The following is a 25,491-nucleotide window of genomic DNA, read 5'->3' as shown; positions in this document are numbered from 1 at the left end:
GCTTACATATATATCACAGCATCAAATTTATTCATATACTTGAAAAAACTATGTCAGGAAAGATGTCTAATCTTTGAGAATATGAGAATGCAATCGGATTAAAACAAAAATAAAGTCATACTTTTACAAGGAAAAGCACAATACGATAATTAAATTGTACGATAGTATTAAGAAAAAAAATCGGAGAGTTTGATAGATACTTGAGAATAAAGTCATAGTATTATGAGTAAAAGTGGGAATTGAATGATAATAAAGCTGCATTATTTAAAAAGATGTTAAAATGCAACATTTCCCAGCTATACTCAACTGTACACACTTAACATACTTAAAATGTTTTATCTGAACTTAATTCTTAACACTTTGACTTTAAAATGAAGACTGGACCAAACTAGTGGACAAAAACGGTTTATTTCTTACTCTCTCTCTCAGAGGGTTGAGTGGATTTCTGTTTTAGATTTTGCAGTGAAATTTTGATCATCAGCTCTTTGTTTCAACTTTTCTACCAATTCATTCATACAAAGCATTTGTAACAGAGATATCTTTGCTTCTGCTTGAACTCTGAAACTTGTTGGAGAGTTTGCCAGCTGTCTCATTCTCTGGTAGACAGACAGATAAATAAAAGCTGCAGAATTAACTGTGAACTACAGCTCTCAGCTATAGAAACCAACAACTAATCAATATTCTTATTAAACAAGTTCAATAAAAAGGAGCTGAAATAAAAAATATGAATAGAGTTACTGTGGAAACATAACTCTGTAAATACGGTTTATGCAACCATGACAACACTACAGTTTACAAATATGATAACCATGGCAACACCAAACTAGAATGCATCCTTAAAGTAGTAACTAGCTCCGTCGTCGTGGTAACAGCAGGCTAGAACAGCATGGACTGCAGCGATTTACGGACTGTGGCCATCTCCTGCTGTTGCTGCGGAAACAAAAATTGACAACATGAAGGAGGCACACAACATTTACTTTTTTTCATCTTCTATCTCTTTGTTTGAATTTTGTGTACATTGTCTGTAAGCATTGTTTATTTAGATGGGACATCCTAATAACTCTTCACATGTTTGCTATTTTACACCAGTTCACCATCACTATATCTGTTATCTATGTTCTCTTATAAAACTTGATAGTGCTTGACCTTGATTATGATTGGCTGAGCCAAACCATCATGAATCATAAACTGACTGCATTACAATAGTATCTCTTTGTCAATGAATCACATATTGTTACAGGATTAAATGACCAAGAGAGAAAATGAAGAGCTGGGAAAAGTCAAGAAACAAACACCTGGTGAACAAGTGTGTTCCTCTGTTGAATAGTGTTTCCCTCCTGTTAAACTGATAGGACCCTCGTTGGTTAGGTAAGGGACAAGACATACTGATGGGAAACAGTAATCGACGCGACACCAGGACCGTTAAACAGACGATCTTGTAGGGGTGTGACGATACACTCCGCTCACGAGACGAGACGAGACACGATATTGGGTCCACGAGAACGAGACGAGACGAGATTTTAAGAAAACTACAATGACAAAATATATGACTGGACTAACAGACTTTAATTTAACAGAGTTGCACATGCATTTTAAAATATTTTATTATAACTCTTTACATGCATGATGTAAGCATGATCTTTTAATAAACTTCTTCTTTCACAAATTTAAACTAAAACTAACATTTATAAAAGTTAAAATAAAATGAATAAAATAAAATATTTTCTTTTTCCCAAGTGTAAATATGTGCAAAACCAAATCAAAGTTCTACTTTGTCAATACAGAGTTCAAATAGTGCAAACGGAGCCTGACCAAGTATGTCATGAACAACATGCTGCAACTACAGCATCTTCAGCATCTCCGACATCGCAGCTGTCAAGCGTATCAATGCTTCGGGAGTTTTGTCTTATCTCTGGGCTGGTGATGCTGCTATGGCAGCTTGCTGCTCAAGGTAACGAGCCAGCATATCCAACGTGCCCGTCATTAACTTGTGTGATGGCAATTGTAGCCGTTTCTGCTTGGACATTTACACCGCGGTAGCCGCTGAACTACGATGAAAAAAAGCAGTCGCACGTCTCACCCGCCCGAGTAAACGAGCGACGCGGGGAACACCGAGGCAAGCTTGGGTTGCAAGATTTATAGTGTGCGCAAAACAGATGTGCGACTTCAATCCCGCGTCGCGCACGGCCACGTCCATATTACTGCATTGTCGGTAACAATAAGCGATGCCTTGGTTGGGTTTTTTAAGCTCCCAGTCAGTAACAGCTGTCTGTAAAACCTCAGCTATGTATAGCTCACAAATCTCGCGAGACAGACGAGATCTCGTCACACCCCTACTAGCTTGCATGTTTGTATTTGTAGCCTATTATGTTCTAGTCTATCTAGTTTATTCTGCTCTGCTACATTTGGGGAGGTACTCTTTTCAAAAACACCACAATGAGTGCAGGTTGACAGATCTTTTTATACAGAATTACCTTGAAAATAGCTTACATTCTAAAATTGCTTTACATAAAGAAAATTAAAACTGTTTTAATGTATTCAAATTAAAACATAACTCACCAAAAAAAAAAAGTTGCACTGAAATAAATCAAAATACAAAATCAAACCCATAAATCCTCATAAACATATATTAGCAAGCCTAAATACTTCAACAAGTAACAAAACATAATAAAAGAAAGAAAAAAGGAAATACAATTCAAACATGACTCCTTTGATGTGTTGCTTTGTTTCCCCCCAGAACGATCAACGATTAGCAGTAACGTTGCAGCCTCACTGTGAGTCAAACTGAACAGAAATCAGTCCTAACTCTAGGATCTCCACTCACTGTGTCCATGAGGATCTTCTTCTGCAGGGTGGCCATCTCCTTCCTCAGTTCCTGTTGTGCATCCTGAAAGAAGTTGTCGTGGCTCTTCTCCATGTCGTCCATGTTCTGGAGGAAACACAGAAACAGATCCAGTTGGACTTTTGGTGACAAAGTGAGTTCCTTCCTGCAGTTCTGCAGTACATTCTGTACCTGGTAAATACATGTCTTCACTTGATTTATCAATATTTAAAATGAAGTTATTATACTATCAATGCCAGCATGAATTACACTTCCACCTGTTTTTAGGGTGTATTTTCTGCAGGTGTCACCAGAATGTACTCTCATGTAATGAAAACACTCAGACTGACCTTCACAAACTGCTCGTAGAGCTTTCTGACAGTTTTCAGCCTCTGGCTCAGCACCACTCTGGCCTGCTGCAGGATCTTCTGCTGCTGTCTGAACAGTTTCTGAGGAGACAGAAACACTCATCCAACACGTTCCCTCTCTCTCTTTTGGATCCTAATAACCAATTAAACAAGTGAACCAACGTTGAGCTTCTCCTCCTGCTCCTCAGCTTGCTGGGATTCAGCCTCCCACTGCTGCAGCGCTGAGGACACCTGCTGGGAGTACTCGTGAGTCATCTTCTGCCTGCAAACACACACACACTTTACATTTAGTAGTTTTAACTTTTTAAACTAGTTTTAAATACTCAGATCCTTTACCAAGTAAAACGTATTAGCATCAAAATACACTGAATGTAAAAGGACTCATTATGCAGAGTAACATATAACATCGGGTTATAATTATTGATGTATTAATCTGTTCATGTTTAAGGTTGCAGCAAGTAAAGGTAGAGCTCATGATTAATTTGAATAACTTTATAATTAATGACTTTATAACAATCTTGTGAATCCCCACCCCTCCATGGATAATAATATGGTAATACCTTAATCTATAATTATAGATCATTTATTTGTTGATTATATTTTGTTTTATTAATCTGAATCTGCAGAGTAAAGAGTATTTGCCTCAGTGACGTAGTTGAGAAGAAGTAGCAGAAAATGGAAACACTAAGTAGAAGTATGTTGAAATTGAAAACAGTACTTGAGTTAATGTACTTTCTTACCTTCAACCATTGCTTTTAACAACATCTTGAATATTGATTTGTGAAGGCCATTGAAAAAAGGTCAAAGTTGTTTATTTTAAAGATAAACTAATGGAAATGTTAATAACCATTCATGTTAGTCCTGTGCTCATTTAAATTCAGAATGCCGGAACTTGCATGATTTCTTACTCTACAAATAATTTTCCACTTCATATAATCTGGCATTTTAATCCCTGATTATTTTATGTTTCCGTCTCATCTTTTAAGATGCTGCTGTGACGTTATTTCAGAGAGATGATATCAATAGTTTATGTATCAGGTTTCCATACCTCTGGGCGTGAGAGGTGTTCCACAGCTCCTCCAGTTTGTGTTGGCTTCCCTTCATATAATTCTTCGTCAGACTCTCAAGACGTGTCTTCTTTGCCTGCATCACTTTGCTGATGTCAGCTAGAGGAAAATATTCACAGCACTGTTGACGTTTCACGGGAAGCAATAATTTTTCCAATACATTACTTTGTAGAGTATAAACAAATGCATTCCACACCGTGTTTTCTAACACATATTTTTTAAGCTGAACTATGTAAAATAAGATAAACCTTTATTGATCCCCAGAGGAGAAATTGGGATGTGAGGGACTAAAATATATACTGTATTTGTAGATACACATTGAAGATACAAATAAAAGAAATAATCACAGTATATGAAATAAAAAATAAGAAAATAATACAAATAGAAACTATAAAAGAGCAATTAACTCAGAAGGTTACAAAGCAAACTGTACACAAACAGTAGCCGTGACAGTTACTCCTCTAACATTAGTGCATTACCATCTCAAACATAGTGACATAGTAGCGTGATTAATAGCAACGTAGAGGAACGCTATATGTAAATGAATATGATATCAGCAACTATACCAGTAGTATATTGTATAATCATTATAATCTACCCGACAGCACTACTTTAATAGTTCAGGGAAAACAAGCAGACACACACCTGTACAAAGCTGCTTACCTCCAAATTTCTCCAACATGGATTGTACCTCATTTCTGAAAGTGTGGAAAGAGAAATGTCAGTTTCATGTATAGGTTAACGTTAGTTACTGCAGCACACATCCAAAATAGCTAATAAGGAAGCTGTAATAAACAGTATTAATACCCTCCAATACATGTCGCCCCCTCCTCTTCAAAGCCAGCTGCAGGTCTCTTCATGGCCAAGTTGTCCACGATTCGACTTCCTTCTGGTGACATAAACACTCAGTTATGTATTTGTATTAGTTGACAGGTGTCAAAAGCTAACATTAGTGGTGGAAGAACTATTCAGATCTTGTACACATTAAAGTAATAATACAAGTTAAAGTCATGCTTTCAAAATGTACGCAAGTAAAAGTATAATAGATTTAGCATTTCATGTATTTAAAAATGCTTTAAGTAAAAGTACTCATGATGTGAAATTGTCTGTTTCAGAATGATTTATATTGTATTATATTTATTGATGCATCAATCAACCTTTACTAAATAAATAAACTGCAATATTCTGGTTTACGCTGGCATTAATATTGCATCTGTACTGTACGTTTAAACCAATATTCTTATTTATAATATACTTGCATTTTTACACACTAAATCTGAATTTTTTTCATATGCATTGTTGTCATATTACCGTATAATGCACACCTTTAACAAACTTATTTCTTATATTTTGTCAGTGTTTTAATAATGTTATATTTCTATTCTCCAGCAACTGTAATGTAATCTCAGGGCTATGCACATTTCCAAACTTTCCCTTGGGATCAATAAAGTATTTCTGATTCTGTTCACTTTAACATGAATAATTTGAACCACTGCTATGTTGACTAAATATATGATTATACATCATATATTATTACTTGATTTATATTTTGTATTAATTAGAACTGTCATAAATATAGTGAAGCAAAGAATAACGTGACAAGTACCTGAAAACTGTAAGCTAGCTTGATTAAATATCCTTAATTACATCATCTAAAACACAGATAATTAAATAACTTCACACTTACCTTCTCTAACATCCTCCTCTGCTGCTCTGCTCAGTCCTTTCTTATCATCCTCTACAATAAAATCAAACACCATTTCATCTGATTTTTCTTCTGGGAGTTTCCTCTTCACCTGCTTTCTCCCCGTCGCCATTCTTCCAACCTGGTCTGTTAATGCGACCTAAAAACGCAATGGCGGCTAAAGCTACCAGGCTAGTTGCTAGCTAGCGTTAGCTTAGCGGTTTGCTGCTAATGGAGCTAACTACTATTTGACCAAATGTAACGACGGACACAGCTTCAACTGAGGTAACTCTCTAAATTAAACGGACCTCTACTCTGGCGTCTAGCTTGGGTGTTAGGTTCAGCGTGAAGCTCAACTGGTTAAATACCACAAAGTAAATAATGGAGCAAAGCTAACAACATACGTCGAATATCGGCGCGATTCCCGCCACAACTGATCGTCAGAGGAGAAGACCCGGATGTAAGCACCAGTGTTTTTTTATTTGTCAGATCCTTTACTGCTCCAAAAAAGTAGAGTTACAAGTAAAAAAAACTGCATTGACACTGACATTAATGTCACTACCATACTGTAATAATATTAGGCCTTATTTTGTCACAAGCACTGATACTTAGTAAGATTGAGTCTACTTATACCACAAAGTCAAAATACCTAACAAGTAAAAGTCTTGCTTTGATACTGGGAAATAAGTACTAATACCACACTGTAAAAAGTGGATTTCAAGTGTAGATACTTCAGTAATTTACCTCAAAATAAACACACTCTGTTACAAGTAAACCTAATAATACCACTCTGTAAAAAATATTAGTAACAAGTATTCATAGTAAACGTACTAATACCAAATAGTAAAAATACAAGTAAAAGGCATGCATTGAACACAGTAAAAGTATGTACAATCAGTAAAACGTAGTTAAAGTATTTAAAAAGTCTGTATTGGAAGGTTTAGTCCTCTGAAGAGTTTATATCATATGTTCTGATAACCAAATAGCAGCACATTACTAACTTAAAAGCAGCTTATGTGCCAATAAGATGAAACACGTTACATGTGTAATTGGAAAGCCAGACAACACTATTAATATTACGTTTTCCATGTCAACATTCTTCTTTGTGAATATTTGCAGGTAAAATGTCCCCAGAACTTTATTTGGACCCTGCTTCTAAACACAATGACTTCCAATGAAACGCTGGGGAGAGTTGCTGCAGCAGAAAAGAGCTTAAAACCAGGAGAATGACAACTCTTTCTTTAAATGTGAATTGATGCTAGACAGACTTAAATCCTACTCATGAATTACCAGTCGTCTGAACAAAATGTGTTTTGAGAATTTAATACCTTGAACAGGTTAGACAAACATTCAGCAGAGACACAGGTATAAAAATAGAAGACATTGAAATAAAATAGAACTGCTAGAAAAAAAAACATCTCACATCCTCGTCTGAATCCATTTTGCATTTTAAAGGCAGATCCTGTTCATCCTGCAAGTGAATCAGAATTGAATTTGGCAGGTTTTCATGACTGATCTGTTAGGATGCAGACTTTTTTCATGTCCATGATGATGAATAATCTTCAGCAAAGACTTTGAGTTCAGTCAAATATCAAACTTTTCTTCACAGATAAAATGTCCGTTCTCCTCATACTCCTCTCGTGTCACCACTATCTCGTCGTAGTCTGGACTGTGAGCCAGCAGCTTCCCTCCTTCCCACGAATAACAGATCGGACTGCAGGACAAGACAGTACACAACATTAATGACAGTATTCTCTGCATTAGCATCATTAGCAGCGTTGAAAAAAAAAGCTATTCAGATGGATGTATCATGCGTTCATTATTTTCATTTCTATCTTATTTGTTTCAATGCTTTTAATCTTTCATGTAAAGCACTTTGACTTTCCTTGTTGCTGAAATGTACTATAGAAATAAACTTGCTTTGCCTGTATTATTATATTTACTTGACTTTACAGAGTGATGATGGGCTACTCATATAATGGACAGAACTCTCATCACACTCTTATAACATTAGTGGACTCACAATGGACATTAAAGAAATGAAAATTGAAAAACCTGGCACCTACATTACCCACAATGCACCTCACCCCAAGCTGTGTGTGTGAGATGGGTGTGTGGTTATGCTTGTAGCAGCTACTAGAGGCTAATCCTGCCCCGTCCGATGGACCACCATGGGACCTTATGTAATGTCTTTCGATTTAAAAGATCATTTTACACGTCAGGAAAGTCTCATTTTGTTGTATAACTGTTGAAGTACAAGACTCTCTGAAGCTGTGACGTCTGTGTGTTGGGTACCAGGATGTAACTTTACTATAACAACAGGTCTCTCTGTGTGTTGGGTACCAGGAGGTAACGTTACTATAACAACAGGTCTCTCTGTGTGTTGGGTACCAGGAGGTAACGTTACTATAACAACAGGTCTATCTGTGTGTTGGGTACCAGGATGTAACGTTACTATAACAACAGGTCTCTCTGTGTGTTGGGTACCAGGATGTAACGTTACTATAACAACAGGTCTCTCTGTGTGTTGGGTACCAGGATGTAACATTACTATAACAACAGGTCTCTCTGTGTGTTGGGTACCAGGATGTAACGTTACTATAACAACAGGTCTCTCTGTGTGTTGGGTACCAGGAGGTAACGTTACTATAACAACCCGTCTCTCTGTGTGTTGGGTACCAGGATGTAACGTTACTTTAACAACAGGTCTCTCTGTGTGTTGGGTACCAGGAGGTAACGTTACTATAACAACAGGTCTCTCTGTGTGTTGGGTACCAGGATGTAACATTACTATAACAACAGGTCTCTCTGTGTGTTGGGTACCAGGATGTAACGTTACTATAACAGGTCTCTCTGTGTGTTGGGTACCAGGATGTAACGTTACTATAACAACAGGTCTCTCTGTGCGTTAGGTACCAGGATGTAACATTACTATAACAACAGGTCTCTCTGTGTGTTGGGTACCAGGATGTAATGTTACTATAACAACAGGTCTCTCTGTGTGTTGGGTACCAGGATGTAACGTTACTATAACAACAGGTCTCTCTGTGTGTTGGGTACCAGGATGTAATGTTACTATAACAACAGGTCTCTCTGTGTGTTGGGTACCAGGATGTAACGTTACTATAACAGGTCTCTCTGTGTGTTGGGTACCAGGATGTAACGTTACTATAACAACAGGTCTCTCTGTGTGTTGGGTACCAGGATGTAACGTTACTATAACAACAGGTCTCTCTGTGTGTTGGGTACCAGGATGTAACGTTACTATAACAACAGGTCTCTCTGTGTGTTGGGTACCAGGATGTAACGTTACTATAACAACAGGTCTCTCTGTGTGTTGGGTACCAGGATGTAACGTTACTCACACTAACAACAGGTCTCTCTGTGTGTTGGGTACCAGGATGTAACGTTACTATAACAACAGGTCTCTCTGTGTGTTGGGTACCAGGATGTAACATTACAATAACAACAGGTCTCTCTGTGTGTTGGGTACCAGGATGTAACGTTACTATAACAACAGGTCTCTCTGTGTGTTGGGTACCAGGATGTAACGTTACTATAACAACAGGTCTATCTGTGTGTTGGGTACCAGGATGTAACGTTACTATAACAACAGGTCTCTCTGTGTGTTGGGTACCACGTAAGTTAATTATACTACGATAAACTGAGACTTTCTGGACTTGAAAAATGTAAATTGACAAACATCATGGTCAGCTCACTTCTTTAAAACCTCACCTCCAGATTTTGGTTACTTTTTTAACTCGTAATTCAACCGTCTGTGTGATTTATTGGATTCCACACAGCAGATCTATTTGGAAACACCAAAGGCTTTTCAAATACATGTAGTTGAACTCAACACCTCAAAACAAACACCGATGTGGAAAAAAAGTCGAGTCATGTTTGGGTTCGTTAGTGACTAAAGCAGCCTCCATGTCACCTGATTCCTGACCAGCTAATAGCAAAATTCTATTGCAATAGCTGGGCTTCGACCAGTAGAGGGCAGTCACTATGTATATTTATAACACAATATGCTGAATTCAAATATTTAGCACTTAATTGTTTTCATTTAGACCTAAATCACTCAATAACTCATTTAACTAATTTGTTTTCAGCTGAAAGAAGTGGTTTGAGGCTTTAGTTACTCTTTAAACACGCCTAAAGTGTAGTTGCAGTTGTTAATATATTTCACAGCTGAACTCACTTTGCAGGTTGCAGGACGGACACAGGGAGGTGTGCGGGGGCCAGAGATCGCAGCTCTGCCTCCAGTCGCTCTCTGAAGCCTGTCAACAAAATGTTTCCTCCAGTCAGGACGATGTTCTGGTAGAAGTGGGCATGCATCTCTGATGGAAGAAAGAAAACACTGTTAGAGGCTTCACACACCTGAGGACATCAGGAATAGTGGTTGCATTTAAAGATCCAGCTGTTAAACTTGATCTCAGAGACGGCAGCATGTGGTCTGACCTTCCGGCAGGGTCTGGATGGAGTGCACGATGGCCTCTGGGATGCCCGTCTCCTGGATGCCGATGTCCGACGGGTGGAAGAGCATCTCAGGAACAGCGAAGCGCTCATTGGCCAACCTCAAGATCTGCTCTCCTGTCTTGTACTTTCCACTGAAGACCATCTCGTCTCGTGGCTGGTGGACAGGCGGACATGTTGACTAAGGCTGGACAGCTATACAGACACGTCACTCCGTCATAACAAATATAGTAAATGTTTCTCACCTTGCAGAAGCCTTTCTTGATGGAGCTGAAATCTGGAAGAACATAATCCCTCACCACAGTGTTTTCCTCCCCCTTCAGCCTGACAACAAACCACACAGGACAAACTTTAATATTTGTATCCCATTGTTGATCACCTGGTAAACTACGACTTAAAGGAACAGTTCCACATTTTGAAAACATTCTTGCAAAGAGTTAAATGAGATGTAAGAGTCAAACACATAAACGCCCATAAAACCACAGTTTGTCCTTTAATGCACTTTCTCCACTTCCTGTATTGCAATGCAAATGCATGCACACAATATATTGCATATTTAGATGCTCTTATCAAACAGCCAAGTGGTGGAGATGTTTACTCGTATTTAAATGGACAATCTAATTTTTATTAGTTAAAAGCTATATTCACGCGCTTTTTAAGAACGACACCCTGGTTCAAACACCTCAAGAACTGTTTAGACTCAATCTACTGGTCAAAAAACAATGTATTTTCTTGGCAGAGTTGACTTTGTGCTTTGGAACCTGAGCAGGAAGTGTCAACAGTCACCGTTTATTCTGAGAGCCGACTGGAACTGGTACTCCTCAAACAGGATCTCGGTCATCGATTCCTGAATGGAAGAGAAGTTGAAGTATGGCTCTGTGATGATGATGCTGGTGTCTACGAAGTCCACCTGGTCCCAGAACACACCACCAACAGCAGAGGAGGAGACAATGAAATCAGATTAGATCAGCAGACAGAGTGATAGAAAAAGTTTCCAGAATAACAAACACAAACATTTTCAGTGAAGAAAAGACAACTGTGAACAAGAATATAAACCTTAAACTTCTCCTTTCCGAACAGATGATCCCACACTTTCCTCTGGACATCCCAGTTGACCAGATAACCCTGATGAGAAAGAACAGAGGAGAGCAAAGAGTCTCTGAAACATTACAAACCAGTCCAGATGTGACCTGACGTTGCACATGTGGGCATCGCTCACCTTCTGGAAGGGGAGGATGTAAAAGAGACCTGAAGGATCTTTGATCTCATCAAGCTGATTGGCTGTGAAGGTTTTTAATCTGGACGTCTTGGAGCGAAACTGGCAGTTTGGGATGACGCTGAGGAAGAAACAGAAAGTCACACAGATCTGATAACTGGATACTAAAGAAAGGCAAAACATACACATTAGGCTACCTGTGCTATTATCAGCTAGCTATTGTGTATAAAACTGGGTGTCCTCACTGTATAAATATATAAAGACACAATTAAATAAATCCCTAACATTATCACGAAAACACGGTGTTGTCTCACAGAAATATGGGTAACAGTAACGTTATGGTATATACGTATGTCGTAGCGCTATACTGCAGATCATAACGGCGGACTTGTTTTAAATTAGCTAGCTAGACCGACCGTTTTTTTTATTTTTTTTATTAGCAACGTTAGCCACCTTACTATCATAATTAAACTTATATATGAACTTAACGTTACCTGACTTTCTCCTGGCTGTATCCTATTTTCGCCGTATAGGCTCCATTGTCCAGGACTAATGTGGCCATTTTTACCTGTACTAACCGCATACAATGGACGAGTCAAAGATTCCACAGTTAATTAAACAGAGCACTTCTACACTCCGCCATTCAATCAAACTTAATGCGGAAGAAAAACACGCACTGGGGCAGCCAATCAGATCTGTTTATCCTTTTTCTGTATGCTCATTGGCGGTTGGTATAGCCAATCACATACGAGATTTAGGGTCCTTTAAGAAAAAGGTTCGGGCGGAAACAAATGTTTGTTCTCTTCTTCTTCCACAAAAACATTGTTTAGTTTTTATATTTTTAATGCTCACACATTAAAGAAAATATAAGATCTCGTAGAAAATACAAAAATAACACAAATAAGTAGGATGTATGTAAAATATAGAAATAAAAAATAAACGCAATATATTTCTTAATCCCTAGGTGTAGTAGAAAAGTAAAGTACATACATGTTTGAACAAATAAGTAACAAAATATTCCCCCACAAACGTTTATTTCTATTTTACTAGAGAACGTTGTTTTATGTGATAAGTAACTTCATTGTTCTGGAAAGTTATTCATGCACAGGTTCTAGGTGTCCAAATCCAAACTATCTTGTATTAATTCAAATATGGATCCCTGCTGTGACAAATGTAAACGAGGTGAGGCACTTAGAAAAATACTGGAGGGATGTTTTCCAACATGATCCCTAGTCCTCAATTCGGACCGGAAGCCGACCCTCTGGAGTGGAAGCCTGTCAAGGCCCAACATTACTAAGATGGAGAGATGCTCAGAAACTGAAGGACATCATGTCGTCTCTGAACGGAAAAGATCAGCTACTCGCTTTGTAACTCAAACACAAAGTGAAGGACATTTAATCAAACTAAATACTTACTTCCTCACTCTTTTTGGCTTTTGTTGTTTTCTGTTGAAAACAATCAGCGTAGTTTTGTCAATTTCTAAAAAAGAAGTCTCTTTCTTTTCTAACTATGTAGCAGTGGTTGTCAGTTTGCTTCACATTTCATATGATGATTAAAATAAGCTTGTACTCCTCCATTACATCTGTCAAATTTCTTACGATTTAAAAATCCCAAACCTTCTAAGATGTTGAGACAATTGTATGCATGTATGAGCCTGTTATTTGCATTAAATTTCAACATTTAACGTGCCATTGTGTCACTTTTTTTTCTTTTCTTTTTTTTTTTGTAAAAATAAACCTTCCAGTTATATAAATCTCTTTCCTGCTCCAACTTCGTTTCCTGTTTTTTATAATTTCACCACTATTTCTACATTATAAATATATCAGATATGTGTTACACATATTTATTTCTACTAAGGATGATAAATATTTCACACAAATTAAATTCAGTTTTAGAAAAGTTTCAACTCTGATATTTTTTTAGAGAAAAACACAACATTCAGTAAAGTGAAAGGACAAACAATAAGGCAGACGTTTGGTTAATCCTGGTCTCTGATTGAGACCCAGAGCATGTGATTAATCTTGATTCTGACTTTCCGAGAGGACAAATAGCATCTGAATGCACCTTGAATTGTCAGTCTTGTCGAGGACATTTTCCTTCAAAGAATGTGGAAAATCCAAGAATTGGGACGTGGCAGCAAGAAGACTCTTCTTGTGGATGATTCTGTTTTTCATTTCCTACAGCGTTATCGACTTGTGTGTTCTTTTACAACATCTGAAGGAAAGGTTGCCTGTTTTCCAACACATAATATTTAATTAGATTATTAGATGGTCCAAAACAGTTCTGTTTGACGCAGAACATCAAATAAAAGATTTGTGGGGAAATGTTCACCAGATTTTCTCTGCTGTGGTCACGATAACAATTGAGACTACAAACCTCACATGAGGAAGAAGAAGCAGAGCTGAGGGATTTCTGTGTTTTTACTTCTAATGATGCAGTAATTTATTAATCCAGGGGTCACTTTATATACAAAACTCTCAAATATCAATTGCTCCAAATCCCACAAACACGTTGTGTTCCTGCTGCTTTCTAATCCTGCAGTTGCTTTTAAAGGTTGAACTGCTCCTTTAGGAGGAACACGGCGGGTCACTCCAGGTATCTGGGGATGCAGCCTTCTAGGTCGATGAGCTCGGGCCAGTTTTCGTATTTATGTTTGATTAATGGCTTCAACTTTTTTATTGGGTGGGGTACATTTGAACAGCAACAAAAAGAAAAGAAAGTGGCAACTAAAAATAATACAATATTGTTGGGATTGGTTCTTATGCATATAGGCTACATAAGCACTTACTGTACATCCAACAACAAGAGAAATATTCATAGAAATGCCATAATCAAGGGAGTGACACACAACCATTTTATTCCATTTAATTTGTTGATTTTCTATCAACTGTATTTTTTTGACTGCCAAATAGTGTGACAGTTAGCCTGCTGTGGCCCAGGTTAGTTTCCCAGCATTAGTTATAGTAACTGAGCTTGAACTAATTTACTTCATGAAACTGGATCAACAGAAAAAATAAGTAACAGAAATAAGCCTGTCTTGTTTAGCAAACTCCCATTATGGAACAGGAGGACATTGTTGTGCAGCAGCTGCAGTACGGAGTACGAAGAACAAGGAAAATATAGACAACAGAGATTATTATTAAGGGGCAAAAAGTGAATACGTGCCAGAAACAGTAAACAAAGAAACAATATTTGGCTGCACAACACACATTTTAATGATGAATCCAGAGACAAAGTTGTTACCTTCTCAAAGCTGCTCTGTCCTGATGCTCCTTTCCTTCATACTTTTAGTTTCAAATACTGTCGATGTGTACATCATCTGCAAGTCATAGGCATCTATATATGAAAACACATTTGATGACAATAAATCATACAGACTGAAAGCTGTAACCAGGTAGTTAAAAAGAATCACAGTATACAGTCATCAATCACTGAAATACATAAAAAATATATTGTAATAGAACATGTTGTCTTAAGAAACCACAGTAAAACATGATTATTATTATTATTGATGATGATGATGATGATAATAATAATAATAATAATAATAATAATAATAATAATAATAATCATAATAATAATAATAATAATAATAATAATAATAATAATTATTATAATTATAATAATAATCATAATAATAATGATAATAATAAACGATTTCATCATAAAGGCTAATATGCCAATGAATGATATAAAAAAAATATTATTATAGAATAAATCTACATAAATGATTATAAGAAAAGAGATACAGGTTGCAATGGATATCAGTACATGATCCTCTGGTAATCAACGTAACAAATATGATTTTTAATTTCCAGTGCAAATAGTTCACAATAATAAATGATTCATAATGAATCGGATGAACGGCAGGTCCCGTTGGTTGCAGCCGGAGGGCGGAGCGGCTCGATGCAGGGAGGACGGCGCATCAGACAGGATGGAGCCTGCCGGTAAACGGCGGTAGCTCCGCTGCTCCCTGGACGGCCGGTGTTTGTGTCCGGTCCGCCGGTGAAGATGTCGGTCTCTGGGATGAAGAAGCAGCTCCACAAAGCCAGTCAGGTAAGACACCGGGCGGACTCGAGTTAACCGGACCGTCTAATAACTGTACCGGATGGGTAGGCTAGGGTTAATTCCTGGGTAAATGTTCCGTTCAGGTCGTCCTCTGTGGTTTTACTGCGACACAGGGCCTGCTGGTACACACCAGTATCGATCCGGGTCTGTATCGATCCTCAGACCTGACGGCTTTAATGATAAATGACAAACAAATTACCTTGTTATTTAATATCAGCCTCATAGGCTCCTGCTGTTGTTTTTTGCATATGAGATATAATAATACGTTACTACTACTACTACTACTACTACTACTACCACTACTAGCTACTACTACTACTACTACTACTACCACTATAGGCTACTACTAGGCTACTACTACTACAAAAACTCCTCTACTACTACTTCTACTCCTACTCCTACTGCTACTGGTTACTCCCTTACAATCACTACTACAACTACTACTGCTGGCGGTACTTCCAACACTACTGCAATCCAACACCACAGCTTAGGACTGTCCAGAGGGATTTTCGGACCTCGAAGTCCGAAAATCACAAATAATAGCAGTATTGTAATATTGCTGTGTGAGTTGTAGTAACAGTATTGTAGTATTGTTTGATCTGTGGTAACAGTCTTGTAGTACTACTTGCTATTATATTTAGATTTTATAAACTCTTCAGATGTTTTGTTTGGTTATCTCTTATAATAGCTGCCTTTGATAGTATAACTAATACAACTACTGCTAACATTACTTCTACTACTCATTAGCTGCTGAACGAGCGGCTGATGGGAGTTGAAGGGACAAAGATTGACGACGACTTCCTGAAGATGGAGAAGGTAAAAACTGCCTAAAATGATTCACTGCTCAAACACAGACATCTATGATCTGAAACTCTCTGTTTTTCTGTCAGACTGTTGTGGTCATCAACTCTCTGCTGCAGGAGCTGCTGTCCAGAACCACAGAGTTCCTCCAACCCAACCCAGGTAACTAATACTAGAGTTCCTCCAACCCAACCCAGGTAACACATACTAGAGTATCTAACCCAACCCAGGTAACACATACTAGAGTATCTAACCCAACCCAGGTAACACATACTAGAGTATCTAACCCAACCCAGGTAACACATACTAGAGTATCTAACCCAACCCAGGTAACACATACTAGAGTATCTAACCCAACCCAGGTAACAAATACTAGAGTTCCTCCAACCCAACCCAGGTAACACATACTAGAGTTCCTCCAACCCAACCCAGGTAACACATACTAGAGTATCTAACCCAACCCAGGTAACACATACTAGAGTATCTAACCCAACCCAGGTAACGCATACTAGAGTTCCTCCAACCCAACCCAGGTAACAAATACTAGAATTACTCCAACCCAACCCAGGTAACAAATACTAGAGTTCCTCCAACCCAACCCAGGTAACACATACTAGAGTTCCTCCAACCCAACCCAGGTAACACATACTAGAGTTCCTCCAACCCAGGTAACACATACTAGAGTTCCTCCAACCCAACCCAGGTAACTAATACTAGAGTTCCTCCAACCCAGGTAACAAATACTATAGTATCTAACCCAACCCAGGTAACAAATACTATAGTATCTAACCCAACCCAGGGAACAAATACTAGAGTTCCTCCAACCCAACCCAGGGAACAAATACTAGAGTTCCTCCAACCCAGGGAACAAATACTAGAGTTCCTCCAACCCAGGGAACAAATACTAGAGTTCCTCCAACCCAGGTAACAAATACTAGAGTTCCTCCAACCCAGGGAACAAATACTAGAGTTCCTCCAACCCAGGTAACAAATACTAGAGTTCCCCCAACCCAACCCAGGTAACACATACTAGAATTACTCCAACCCAACCCAGGTAACAAATACTAGAATTACTCCAACCCAACCCAGGTAACACATACTAGAGTATCTAACCCAACCCAGGTAACACATACTAGAATTACTCCAACCCAACCCAGTTAAAAAAACAGTACATATTCACAGTTGTTTACAGGGTTTGCATGGCACGTAGCAGATATGAGCCCATTTGTATTGTCTAATAACAAGCTGCCCCCAAATTATTAAAGTAAATAAAAGTCCAGGAGAAAAGGAAATGGAAGGCACAGCAGAGTTTATAGAAGTGATGATGATCATTATGAATAAATAACAGACAATAAATAAACAACAACAAGAACACAGCGGTACTATTATTATTACAGTTTGATCTTGTGTTGCTACATGACGTGTCTTTGTGTCTTCACAGCAGACAGAGCCAAACTGAGCATGCTCAACACAATGTCCAGGATTCGAGGACAGGGGAAGTTGGTGGGTTACCCGCAGACAGAGGGCATTCTGGGAGACTGTATGTCACACTATGGCCAGGAGCTCGGAGCTGCTTCTGAATTTGGTAAGATGTCAGTTTCAGGAAGATATGACATTAAATATGTGATGTAGCAAACAACGAGAAAGGGAAGAGTTTGAAGGACTAATAATAATCATAATCTCTACTCCTGCAACACTCCCCTACGGAAGCCAGAAGAGGCAGGTGAGAGAGAAAAACAAAGTACAAAGTAATGTTACATAATGCTGGTGTGCTTCCGCCTCTTGTGTATGTGATATGACAACAACAAACAAATTCAACTGGTAATTTTTGTTTGCACCTGTTTTCAAAGATGAATAAAATAAGGAACGTAAATAAAAAAATTATCCTGGTTAAACATTAAGATCTATTTTGGACAATATATTTAGACAATAAATCACCAGAAAGCAACTTTTGTTGTATCACTAGGGCTGGTGGTGGGGAGTTAGGATGGCAGCTGGTTGGTCCTCTGGTTCATTCTCTGGTTTATCCTCTGGTTCATCCATTGGATGGTAGTCTGTTTCATCATTTGGTTGATCCTCGGGTTGATCCTCTGGTTCATCATCTGGTTGGATCTCTGATTCATTCACTGGTTTGGTTTTCTAAATCATCCTCTATTTCAATATCTGGTTCAGCATATGGTTTGATCTCTGGTTCATCCTCTGGTTCATCCTCGGATTGGTCCTCCCATTCATCATCTGGTTGGTTCTCCTCCTGTTCAGGCGGTGCTCTGACTGGTGTGGGTGAAGCTCTGCAGCAGGTTGCTCAGGCCAGGGACGCTCTGGATGTCAACGTCAAACGCACCTTCATCGACCCTCTGCAGGAGCTCCATAACACTGAGCTGAGGGAGATCAGGGTGAGAGGAGGTCACGTTCATCAGGACAAAAGTGATGTTCCTTTGCTTTCCTGAGATTGAAGGTTTCACCGTTGTTGTTTGTTTCAAAACTATTCTTAAAATCAATAAGACATTTTAGAAAAACTGGCGGGCTGCACGGTGGTGTAGTGGGTAGCACTGTCTCCTCACAGCGAGAGGATCCTGGGTTCGATTCCCGGGTCGGCCCCGGGTCCCTTCTGTGTGGAGTTTGCATGTTCTCCCCGTGTAAGCGTGGGTTCTCTCCGGGTTCTCCGGCTTCCTCCCACAGTCCAAAGACATGCAGGATGGGGATAGGTTCATTGGTGACTCTAAATTGCCCGTAGGTGTGAATGTGAGTGTGAATGGTTGTTTGTCTCTACATGTCGGCCCTGCGATGGACTGGCGACCTGTCCAGGGTGTACCCTGCCTTCGCCCAATGATAGCTGGGATCGGCTCCAGCCCCCCGTGACCCCGAATACAGGATAAGTTGTAGACGATGGATGGATGGAGAAAAACTGGCAAAAGTAGAATTTTTTGAATTCAGAATCATTGTATGCAGAATATAACATCAGATAATATAAGTCTGCATGAATATTTTTGTAATAAATATTCAGTAACCATGCCCATGTTTCTGATCTTTGTTTGATTGGTTCCTCAGTACCAGCTGAAAAAGCTGAATGGCCGTCGGCTGGACTTTGACTACAAGAGGAGACGAAGAGGGAAAGTCCCAGCTGAGGAGATCCAGCAGGCCTGGGACAAGTTCATCACATCCAAAGAGCTGGCAGAGAGGAGCATGTTCTTCCTGCTGCAGAGCGACGTGAGTCTGATAATGATTAACTGTGGAGGAAGTACTCAGATCCATTACTTAGACAGAGACATTTCCTCCTGCAGCTCGATCAGCTCAGTCGTCTGTCTGCTCTGGTCGCTGCTCTCCTGGACTTTCACCGTGACTCCCACCGCATCCTGCTGGGTCTCCATGGAAACCTGCAGGCCAGGTGAGCCTATCCTGGGTCTACCATACCCACAAGGATAACTTTAGCATGTGTACAAAGTTTGTAAACTACCCTAAAGGTCTGGTGCTGGGAGAGTTTATGTAATAACCAACTACAATCAAGAGAGATCCTCTGGGGAGCATGAATTTATTCAGTAAAATTCACTGTTATCTTCCGATTAGATTTTAAGGTCTAAGAAAAGATAAAACTTGATTCACCTACTCTGGGAATGTCCCATGATACACAACCATGTGGCATGTGTTGTTTTTAGTTTTATTGTGTTTTATTGTTTTGCACATATTATTATTATTATTATTATTATAGGAGTAATTTGTTTTATTTTTATAACAAAAACAATAACATACTAAATACCAAAAAAGAGAAATCTTTATTTATTGAAAGTTATTATGTAGCAGTTGCCGTTCAAAGTGGGAATTAATGTAAATAAACTAAATATGTTAAAAATAAATATAGGCACAATTCCAGAAGTGTAAATAGTTCATGTTAAGAGTCATAAATATAAACTGATGATAGCAGTGAGGTTTAATAAACAGGTTGATTTGGGCTGATGTTGGCAATCAAAATGTCAGATGGGTTTATCCTCAGGGACCATGAATGAATGAGTACAAAAACCTGCTTTAAATCAGCTGCATGGAGACAGAAAACTGTAAACCCTCACAGAGCTGTTAACATGCCTGCAGACACTCATAGATACATAAATGTTCTGTATGTGTTGTAAACAGTCTGACTGCTGCCAGTAACAAACCAGAGCGCCGGTTCAGACCCCAAAAGATCCGAATCAGAAGTGAACGCAGCGGCCCCATGGGATTTTACCACCAGCCGTCTGTCACACCTGTCGCTTCCTCAGGTCAGTCATATTTAAAATGATATTCCACTTTCACATTTCTCTGGAATAAAACGTCTCATTCTAGATTCTGAACATATGTTTCTGTCTCTGCAACAGGAGAGCAGATCACGGTGTTACCGTCTCGACCCGGCAGTCCCATCGCCTGTTACGGTAAGAAAATACCGACAGCCATGAACAAACCTCGACACACAGCTTGAAAGATTTATGTTTTATAATTCAAACGTAATGTTTCGGTTTCATGAGAGCAGAGACTTCAAGGATGAAGACTAACTGGTTTGTTAAATGTACATCTGGTTAACTTCAGGGCTTTTCTATGGAAACCGCAGTAGATGATATTGAATTAAATTCTGATTTATACAAAATGAATTGCTCGTTTGGCATCCAACTAGACACAAGTCACATTCATTATAACACATTTAATTAATGGTGGAAGAAGTATTCACTTCTATTACTCCAGCAAAAGTATTAATACCACAGTGTATTAACAAACTCAATACAAGACAGGCTAATTGGTTACACCTCCCCAAGTTCCGTACTGAACTCTGTCGATTTTCTATAAGATACAGAGGGGCAGAACTATGGAACAGATATATTCATATTTCAACCCAGTCTACCTCTATAAATCAATTCAAACATAAGCTTAGGTCATTCTTGATGAACCTGACTTGATTTACTGTACTTATGCTTAAATTTACATGTTTTCATACACACACACACACATTTTTTTTATTTTATCTTATTTGTATATTGATTTTATGCTCTAAATTACTTTAGGGCTACTGGTTATTTTGTGGATTCATTATCATTGTTATTGTTTTATCATTATTTTTATTATTATTATTATTATTATTATTATTATTATTATTGTTGTTATTATGGTTATTATTTCTATCATTATTATTTATGAGTTGACATGGATTATTATTTTTAAGAAGGTGAGATTCATTTTATAAACCCCACCGGGTTTTCTGATCTCACCTGCACAATCTGCTTATTTGAGATGTTAATTATATTTGTTGTTTAGTGCAAATAAAAAAATAAAATAAAATGAAAAAAATAAAAGTGTAGACATACTGTGGTATTAATTATGTATACCACAGTGTATGCTAGCGATGAGTATTTCACAGGCTAATTGAAAGGCTACTCGTTATTAGTACTCCTCTCTCAGTGTGCAGAGATGACAGACTGGTAATGGTTGGTGACCAAAGCTGCCTCCAGATACGTCACCTGACTCCAGATCAACCCAATAGCAAAATTAAAAATTAAATTGCAATAGCATTAAAAAGTATGATATTAATGTCTGAGCTGTAGGGGAATAGAAAGTAGAATACATGGAGACACTCAAATAAAGTACAAGTACCTCATTGTACTCATTCCACTGCTGTTTAAACCTGCTACCAGTAAATAGTCTCTCTCTCTGCTTGTCCAACGGCCAGCTGACAGTATGCTGGTCCTGGATCAGCCCTGCTGCAGGGCCATGTACTCCTTCCACTCAAGCCACAACGGCGAGCTGAGCTTCGGGGAAGGTGACGTCATCATCCTCACCAGTCAGATCGACAGCAACTGGTACGAGGGCTCACTCGGCAGCCAATCGGGCCTGTTTCCCGTCAGCTACGTGGACGTGCTGGTGCCTCTGCCGTTACCATGACAACATATCCACACCGATGCAGGAATCAGATTGTACGTGTCGAGTGTGCTTCTTTCGATGATATGCAACTTTTCAGCTTCTTATTTGCACTTTTTTCACAAGTTTTACTGGGAAGGAAGGCCATAGTTTTTATGTAGAGCACTTAAGTGTCAGATCTCATGTTATAGCCTACTTAAAGATATATCAAGACACCAGGACAGACATTTTTAGACTGAAGCGTGTTTCCCTTTAAGGCTTTTAACTTCACACGATGGCACATTTGTATTTCTTCACTTTGGACGCTATCTGTATTTATGAGTAAGTTAGACTGCAGACTGCTTCTGTAAAGAGAAGCTACACCCCCACTTGCCGGTGTCCCCCCCATGGGACCTTATTTCAGTAAAAACATGTTCAGTAGTCAACTGTGAGAGACAGATTTGATCCTGTTTGACCATGACCATGAATTACACTACAAAAAGAGACTTGTGTAGATCTGTAATTCATGGTACAATTCAAATGGGATCAAAAATGATTTGTCTTTAATCGTTAAGTACTATCATATGTATTTTTTCCTAATAAAGTCGGATGGGGGATTTTGGATGCGGGGTCAATAGGCTCTCTACAGTGGGTCCATCCACTATAATCTACAACATAAATATAAGGGCAGGTAGATAAGGTAGTTTAATGTAGCTGCACTAAAATCCAATAAGACATTGAAGAAATAAGCTTTCATACAAACTTTAACATAAATGTAATCATAGTGGAAAGAAACTGAAACTGCTTAGATTTCTGTCTATCTAAGAGAAATGCAATAATGCATTTCTCTTTGTGTTTCAAGAAAACGGATTGTTACGTATCTGCACTTTATCTGACATTGTATGACTCAGGCTTCATGTTTAACCGTTCAAAAGAACAAATGCACAAACAAAAAAAGAGTCCAGTTGATATTTTGCCTTTGACCTGATACGTGAGAAGGTTTTCCACCTGTGAATTCAGCTGCTGTACTTTCATTTATGCATTTATGAACTGAAATGATGCACATTTAACCTCCACATGGAGACACAACAGGAGAACAGGGTAAACCGTTGAACTAATCATCACCATGAAGCTCCCCCAGTCAATCAATGACATTCAGTTTTTCTGACATTACTTATGCAGGTAGATGGAACTTTGCTTTGGCATCAAACCCAATGCGTCTCATCCAGTTTGGTTTGCTGTTAGTCGATTCCACTTCAACGTTTCGGCCCTTTTGGGACCGACGTCTCTATCACTATAGTGGAGGCTTGTGCTGGTGATCTCTCTGGGGAACTGAAGCTTCCTGCTGAGGTCGGCTCTCAGACTGCAGTCTCTGGAGGAGAGAGCAGTCCTTGGTGGAGCTTTTAGGGTCGTGTTTGTTATAACCCCGCCTTCTTTGATGAACTGGATGCGTCTGCAGGTGGTGGAGCACCTCTGGTCATCTCTTGTCTGCATCTCTGCAGCACCTTGACCAACCTTGACTGAGGGATCTCCCATAGGTCTACGATGCCTTCCCACCTTGTCCATCCACCCCGATGTCCTTGGCCTTGATCTTCAATTGTTCATGTTCAACCCCTTGTTACCTCAGTGATCTCGTTACAATTCTTCCCCTCTCTCCTTTTGGCTTTGGTGTGGCACAGATCCATTTGTGCTCGGAAGGTCCAGCCAGACGACATGCAGGTCACCTTTGTCACGCTCGGCTCGTTGTATCTGCTCCCAGATCACTGATGAGTGCTCTGCACTTCCTGGGATAGATCCCTGCCTTCTAGCAGCTGGTGTCCATTCTCTTTCAGGTCGCTGGTCATTCGTCCTTCCACACTGAGCAAGGCGACACTCCTGAATACATGGATCTCCTGTCGTCATTTCCCTCACATCTCTCCACCACTCCACTGGGTTGCATTGTTTTTACCAGACAGCTTGCATCAGACGTCATAGAGCCATGTAGAGCTTTTAGGATATAACATTGGGGCCTGGAGCTGCTGCTGCTGCTGCTCGCCTTTCTCACAACCTCTGTGACTCCCCTGAGCTCGGGGAGGAGGGTGTTGAACGGGAATCTTGTGGGGCTGGATGGGGCATGTACCCTCAGCTCATTCCTTGCTGGGTTGCCGGACTGCTTCTTGATGCGGGCCTCCAGTTCCTCTCTGGTGATCTCTGACCTCCCAGTCTTTGCTTCCTCCAGCAGCTGCCTGGCGTATTTGACGGGGTTATTGAAGAAACTGGCTCGTTCTTTCTCCTTCCTCTTCCTGCGTGTCCGAATGCGCTCAGCCCTGCAGAGGCTGACTCTGTTTGATGTCCTCCCACGGTACTTTGAGGCCCTTTCTCTCCCTCGGCGACGCCTTTCTCCAGTTCTTTCTGGGTTGATGACACTGATGCACCAGCAGCTCTATCTCTCTCCCCAGTCTCCCTTTTTGCCTTGGTGCAGTGGATTTCAAAGTCGAACCTGGCATTACATCCCTGATAGAGACTCTCCAAGCAGGTTAAGCCTTGTCTCGACGCTCGTCGTGACCTCTCCAACATCTCGCAGATGTCCAGTTTCCACCATGCTGTCGTCTCGCTGGCCTTCACCACTTGATGTTGTCAAGCTTAGCTGGTGCCTCCTGCTCTGGTCTTTCAGGACAGGTGGGTGCTTCTCCATTTGTTCATTCATTCATTCATCGTCGACCGCTTATCCTGTATTCAGTGTCGCGGGGGGCTGGAGCCGATCCCAGCTGACAGTTTGTTAATTCAATGCGTGCTAATTTTCCAAAACATTAATCTTAACATTGGATAAATATTTGTGTTACATGTTTCATTTTGTTGACAAATAAGAGTCAAAGGTTTTTACAGAGGGCATTTTGGATATCTCTCAAGGCACCATCAAGATGTGATTATATTTACATGCTTCTAAATAACAAATGTGTTAGAAGTCAAGTGATTTCATTAAAAAACAGCTGACACAAGGAAAACCTGCAGCCTTAAATCACCTGCTAAAACACTTGATTTAGTTTGAAGCCAAAAAAACAGAGAAAAATGCACCTGCAGCCTGAATTGTGTTTCTGCACATGTTTACTGTAAAACACTGAATAGAGGTCAGAGAATCAGATCTGAGGTAGATTATT

At 39.4% G+C, this 25,491-nt stretch overlaps 3 protein-coding genes across 3 annotated transcripts; 1 reads left to right on the top strand and 2 right to left on the bottom strand.

The window, feature by feature from the left end:
- Positions 1 to 410: 410 nt before the first annotated feature.
- Positions 411 to 6,360, bottom strand: LOC311018399 (synaptonemal complex protein 3-like). The gene is made up of 8 exons (XM_084017344.1): positions 5,944 to 6,360; positions 5,064 to 5,145; positions 4,920 to 4,954; positions 4,238 to 4,355; positions 3,352 to 3,451; positions 3,172 to 3,270; positions 2,825 to 2,929; positions 411 to 930 (listed from the first exon to the last, which is right to left on the bottom strand). Exons 1-8 carry the CDS (start codon positions 6,071 to 6,073, stop codon positions 877 to 879), a joined length of 723 nt encoding a protein of 240 aa, XP_083873470.1. The 5' UTR covers positions 6,074 to 6,360; the 3' UTR covers positions 411 to 876.
- An 887-nt stretch (positions 6,361 to 7,247) lies between these two features.
- Positions 7,248 to 12,273, bottom strand: LOC311018809 (actin-related protein 6-like). Its single transcript, XM_084017879.1, has 8 exons — positions 12,127 to 12,273; positions 11,636 to 11,753; positions 11,473 to 11,541; positions 11,203 to 11,326; positions 10,662 to 10,765; positions 10,402 to 10,573; positions 10,142 to 10,280; positions 7,248 to 7,654 (listed from the first exon to the last, which is right to left on the bottom strand). The coding sequence occupies exons 1-8, from the start codon at positions 12,213 to 12,215 to the stop codon at positions 7,525 to 7,527; spliced, it is 945 nt and encodes a 314-aa protein (XP_083874005.1). The 5' UTR covers positions 12,216 to 12,273; the 3' UTR covers positions 7,248 to 7,524.
- Positions 12,274 to 15,539: 3,266 nt separating this feature from the next.
- sh3gl3b (SH3-domain GRB2-like 3b) lies at positions 15,540 to 22,560 on the top strand. The gene is made up of 10 exons (XM_084017612.1): positions 15,540 to 15,688; positions 16,448 to 16,516; positions 16,591 to 16,663; positions 17,943 to 18,086; positions 18,761 to 18,894; positions 19,550 to 19,708; positions 19,783 to 19,886; positions 20,627 to 20,751; positions 20,848 to 20,901; positions 22,188 to 22,560. Exons 1-10 carry the CDS (start codon positions 15,644 to 15,646, stop codon positions 22,397 to 22,399), a joined length of 1,119 nt encoding a protein of 372 aa, XP_083873738.1. The 5' UTR covers positions 15,540 to 15,643; the 3' UTR covers positions 22,400 to 22,560.
- Positions 22,561 to 25,491: the final 2,931 nt, after the last annotated feature.

This window comes from Eutrigla gurnardus, assembly GCF_963514095.1.
Source record: "Eutrigla gurnardus genome assembly, chromosome: 9".
NCBI lineage: Eukaryota > Metazoa > Chordata > Actinopteri > Perciformes > Triglidae > Eutrigla > Eutrigla gurnardus.
The sequence above is the reverse complement of the archived record's forward strand: the minus strand, read 5'-3'. Positions and strand labels throughout refer to the sequence as shown.